At 38.8% G+C, this 5851-nt stretch overlaps 1 protein-coding gene across 2 annotated transcripts in view; it reads left to right on the top strand.

Annotated features, from left to right (window-relative positions):
* The first annotated feature begins 6 nt into the window (after positions 1–6).
* Positions 7–5851, top strand: part of LOC112213041 (treacle protein) — a 39753-nt gene continuing 33908 nt past the window's right edge. For both annotated transcript variants that reach the window (XM_024368441.2, XM_024368442.2), the window contains exon 1: positions 7–502. In XM_024368441.2, coding sequence (XP_024224209.1) covers positions 482–502 — 21 coding nt within the window. In that variant the 5' untranslated portion in view covers positions 7–481. The remainder of the gene's footprint in view (positions 503–5851) is intronic.

The raw sequence follows: 5851 nt of genomic DNA, 5'->3' as shown, positions 1-5851 counted from the left end.
GTCGGGGACGACGCTTCGTCGAACCGTTCGTCGTTCGATCGGTTCTCCACGTTTGGCCTCACTCGTCTCTTCTTATCCCTCTTTCGTTTAATCCTTCTCTAGTTTCCTGTATCTCGCTCTATCTGTCTCTCGTGCCTCCGCCTCTTTCTCTCTCGCTTTATCTGTCTGTGTTCTCGCATCTTTCTCCACCTCGATCATTCGATTCACCGGTTTCTTCCTCTTCTTAGCTCCGCAGCTTCCTTCTTCTCTTGTCTTTTCGGCTCGAACCGCCCGCGTGTCACGGTGAAGCGAACGTGGTGCACGCTGCGGGTGGTGGTGCTGGTGCTTGGTGTTGGTGGTGGTGGTGGTGCTGGTTGTTTTGGTGTCGTCGATGGTGTCGGTGGTCGATGGTGATCGGTGAATCCGCCTCGAGCGATCAGGAGATCTCACCCTTGGAAACCTTCCGCTTTCGCTCGATCGAGGAGGGGAGGCTGCTCGAATCATGGCGTCCTACAGGAGCTACGTAAGTGTTGAGACTAGGGTTTCAGCCAAGTCGTTTACCGGATATCGTAGTTCGTTTATGTGATAATTTCGATGCACGTGCGTACTCCTACAGGTCGAAAACCGTGGGTTTGATCAACGTTTTTGGGCGCGGTAGATTCGGGAAATGTAATTTTACCGGCGGTTAATTGGGAAGTTCGTTTCGGCCGGGTGAAACGTTGTTTACGCGACGCGGTGTCTTCATTAAATCGACGCCGGTCGCAAAACGACGCGAAGTTATAATTGGTGTTCCGCGGTGTCATCGCACGAGATGAATTTTCGCAAACGCGACGCTGAAAAAGAAGCAGAGTAACGCCGCTCGGCTGTACCACGCTGAAACGCGTTCTCCCTAATGTCGTCGAGCGTTTTGGGAACCGGGCAAGTAGAAAACGACGAGTTTCCTCCATTTCGTTGTCGCGTTCTTCCGAGCAAAAGGCTGTTTCTGTTTTTCTTTCCCTTTGCTTCTTTTTCTAGCGAAATTTTTAACGTCTCGTTTATATGGTTTATACGCATTCCACGGTTTCAAAGCGGTATAAAATGTGACGTTTTTAACGATACATCGATGCTGAAAGAATATGTGAAAAGATGTGAAAGATCGGTACTATTTTTTTTTTTTATAAATTCTCTGTATATATCGCTTTCCAACGAATCAAGCCATTCTCGAAGAATGATCCAATATTTTGTTGAAATGCAACTGCAATCTCTTCAGGTACTTAGTGACGTGTATAACGCGAATTAAAATATAATTGTTCGCTAAAATGTAACTTGAAAAATCTAACTTGAAACCAAATATTTTTATATGCTTATATATTTTTTAGTCAACGCGATGCATCGTCATAATTGCATTCGCGTGCAACGACGCAAAGTGACACTAGTTGCGCGTTATCTCGTATCTAGAACAAGAAACAGCGTTTGCTGACGATGATTCGTGTTATCTTGAAAAAGTAATTGAGAATCTAGCCGGTTCGTCAGATATAATAATTTTAAACTATTCGAAAGCCTAATATCATCGCTCGATTTTGTTGAGAATTTAACTATTGAAGATTGGCGTGACCGTGTCGTATGGTGACCTGCATAAAGAGACGAGATGATGTTTAGTATTTATTGTGCATGGTGCAGATATTATTAACCCGTTGATGACTGTGCTCGTGTCTGAGACGAGCTATTCGTGATTCGTTTGTAGACAGTGTCGTTTGTCTGGTTTGTTGTCGAACTGGTTGATTAGGTTGGCAATTTACTGCGCTGAGAAGGGAGAATGAAATAGGTTTTATCATAACCAAGGAAATATTTCATTATTTTCTATAAAAAGAATGCAGCTGGAGGAAAAAGAAGAGCTAGAAAAAGAGAATTGAGTTTATTATAAAACTTCATGCTTTTAATTAAATGTATTCTTTTAGTTTATATAATACAAGTTAATTTACGTAAAAAATTAATTTACAGTTAAAAACACTGTTTGAAAAATAAATCGTAAACACAGGCATTTATTGCTTCCTTTCGAATAAACACCGAATGAAATTCAATTTAGTTATAACGTTCTATCATTCTCACGATCAGAATGATTTCCTCTTTGTCGATGTTTCACAAGTTTCATTGTCTGACAAAAATATACGAATTTATGCTTATTTCCCTCTTTATCTTCGGTATAATTTATATAAAATTATACTTTTGCCTGGAATTAATAACGCAGTATTTGTCCAACATTTATTACAATATATTACAATTGTTTCGACGACCTGTGCTTGATATGTTCCTTGATATTTTGAGACGATAGTTCAACCATGTCATACAATGATCAACAATAATTGATCTCGATCAAGATGATCTACTATGTACAAATACCCTCTATTTTGCTCCCATCCAATGTTTCAATATATCATACAACTTTATTACTTCGTCAAACTATATCATAAAACTCGAAGACGTTAAATCTTAATATAAAGTAATAAACGATGTAGCAATAAACCTAATGCAAAACTGATCCAAACTAATAGTAATCCATAATAAACCGAATATAAAACAACGAACATATCGTATTACTCGTATATTCTATGTGCCTAGTATACTAAAGCGAGAAGATTTTGAGAGCCTGCATTTAATCGCGTATTTCGATTCATAGATCATCGTCATTTTAGTTTCACGATTATTTACGTCATACGTTTTCATAACTCGAATGTTATATTAAATTTCTTATAACGATAAACCTAAGATACTAGGTTTTATGAAAAATGACAGGCAACCTACAACATTGTGACCCTCAGTTAATAAAATAATGTATGAAAAATTTAATTGACCAATCGTAAGTAGAAATTCCCAAATTTTAAGCAAAGTAAGCGACGAACAATTATTTTGGACGTATTTGATTCTTTGTGGTCGTTGCACCTCACGCGTAATCTATACGCGACTCGACCGCCCGCTATAATTATGCGATGTAAATGAAGTCCATTAACGTTATCGTCCGAAGGCCGTGGTCGCACGCGATCCTCTGTTTCGCGCAGGCCGCGTCGCTGTTTACAAAATACCTAGAATTTAAGACCGCCGTTCGCCAGTCACGCCGCTGACGCGACTTTGCCCCTCCGTCGTTTTTCCGATTTCTTTCGACAGTGATCGCTTGCACGTGTTACACATATTCGTGCTTCAGGGATCGAGCACACTGACCTCCCTCATAAGATCATTAAAATCGCGTTTCATTATTGCATGACAAAAATATTTGGACATACTCCTCGATAAATTTACGGATATCGCTGAATGATTTTCTTGAGAATATCAACAGCATACAGATACGCGCACGTATGTACATATAGTTTGGATCTTATATCGAGTTTTGAATTTTTGATTATTTGCTCTCGAGTTCTCGACGAGAAGTTGCTGGGTTTGTTTTATGATTTCTCGTATGATTACTATTTCCAGGAAGCTGTAAAAATTGATCGGCAGGCTATTTCTTTTCTCATTTGCATAGTCGATGTTCTAGCGAAAAGAAATAACTTTGTTCCAAGTTATGTTTCCTTTTTCTAGTTATATTTGAAGTACAATATAGGACACTATACTTCCTCGGTGGTATGTTTCAGCAACTCACAACAGTCTCTGTGTTTGTATACGTTTGGAAAGATGCTTAACTAAAACAATGAAATATTCCATTTACTATACCATAAAACAGGTAAGCCAATCCCCTTTTCCAAACACACGTTTCCATTAATTTGCCAATTATCTCGAAATATTACTCGAAGCGAAGATCGCCTTAAAAATCAGCAGTCCCATCGTAAATGTCCGAACGCGGGTCTTCGTACGTAGATACAGTGTGTAAACCGCGCAGTAGATAGAGTACGGTCGATGGTCAGACGGTGTTGGACGTCGTAAGCCAACTTGCAAGGGTCCGATAATAATACATAGATCGGCTGGCAGCGGCGCAGAGGTAAACATTTACCGAAGAAGCTCGGGCTCGGCAGCCACAGGGCACGAATTCCGGGTGTGCACCTCACGGAAACGCGTTCATACGTCGGCATCAGGTCGCCTGTGCCGTAGCCAGCAAAATTAGCCGGGCCTTTCCCAGACGACGTATGCCTGCCGGCGGTCTACTCATGCTAACCTTTCATCTGCCTATACCTATATGAATACGCACACCATACGCGACACGCATACGCAGTGTTTCATTCAAGCAATTAGCGTGTTTGAGCTTCCCGATGGGTGTTAATGTAATTAATTTTCTTTTTTTACTTGATCGAGTAGAAAGAAAACGAATAGATATGTCTTCTTAACTTATAATTTCGTATAATCCGTTTAGTATGTATTTGTATGTATGTATATATTTTAGTAGTATTGATGTATTTGTATTGAGATATGTATAATTTTGTGTGCTAACTAGATTAGCCGTGTAGTAGTGACACGCGTATGTGAGTATGAGTGTATGGAAGTACGTATGTGCACAGCGTCTCGAAAAACGGATGAATGCAACTGTTCCGTTAGCAGTGTGATATGGAAGATGATGAGACAAAGAGAGTGGTGAGACGCGTGCAAATGTGTATCGACGAAGATTCTGTAAATCGTTTATTAAATAAATCTAAAACTATTTTAATATAAATTCTAAGTGTAATCGTAGTGTTCCTTTACTTTTATTTCTACGATTAAGATCTACAATTCTCAACAACTTGAATCACTTTTTTTAATTTATCATTTCATATCATTTGTTTAATTAGTAGCTTATAAAAATTGAAAGAATGTTACCCGTATACAACGTGAAACGCGAAAGAGTAAATATCGAAGAAGGAAAATCTAGAAAAAGATTATTGACTAAACGATTGCAATTCCCTAAAAGAAACAAATGTATTATAACGTATATTTAGTACTTTGTGTACATTTTTGAATATAACATTTGTATCTGATAATAATTTATCCATTATACGTATCTATCATAACGAACAGTCCGAAGGGAAGCAAAGAATCAAAAAAATAATCCAGTCAATTGCTTACGTCGCGCGATTTACTCTACCAGTGAAAATATCCTGTATATTGAGTGTGAAGTTTCAAAAAGAGCTGATAGGTACCAACCTATCGACCGTTCCTGTGAGATTTTCGTTGCGAAGCCCGATAAAGAATATCCCTGGTCGTTTCGGCCGACAGCTTTAAGAAAGCTCTCGAGGGAACGAACAGTTTTGCTCTCGTCTATTGGAGTTCTTTAAACACGGCTGCATCAGGGGATGAGCCAAGGGTGTACGATATCTTCTCCTTTTCGAACTTTCCAGAGTGAGAGTCGGTCGAAGAGGATTTCTGCGGACGGGTGAATCTTAATGTGCGCGATGTACTGGCTTTGCTACTGGATCGTAGATGAACTCGCGATATCGAAATTTATTGGATCGGTATATAGCTTTCCCCTTTTCGTCTCTTTCTCTCGATAAAATAAATTAGAAACTTTTCAACTAAATTATTTTCACAGATACACGAATTGAATATTTGAGTAAGGTGATCGTAAAGTAGTTAAAAAATATTTGTTTCAAATATCTCGTGAACTTAACCATTTTCTGACCACTTTGGTCCGATACTATTTACGCAGATCGATGAAAGGATTCTATCCGAAAAGATTATACAGGGTGGTTGGTAACTGGCGGTACAAGCGGAAAGGGGGTGATTGTACGCGAAAAAAGAAGTCGAAAATATAGAATAAAAATTTTTCTTTTGAGGTTTTGTTTTCGAGAAAATCGACTTTGAATTTTCGCTCGGTACGCGTGCACTTTATCACGTCTCCTTATAACGGATCTCACTGTAGATCGTTTTCTCGATGGAAAAATTAAAAAAAAATAAAAAAAAATTTTTTTATTCTATATTTTCGACTTCTTTTTTT

This window comes from Bombus impatiens, unplaced genomic scaffold (assembly GCF_000188095.3).
Source record: "Bombus impatiens unplaced genomic scaffold, BIMP_2.2 scf_0442, whole genome shotgun sequence".
Lineage (NCBI taxonomy): Eukaryota > Metazoa > Arthropoda > Insecta > Hymenoptera > Apidae > Bombus > Bombus impatiens.
This window is presented reverse-complemented; position numbering and strand designations above follow the sequence as displayed.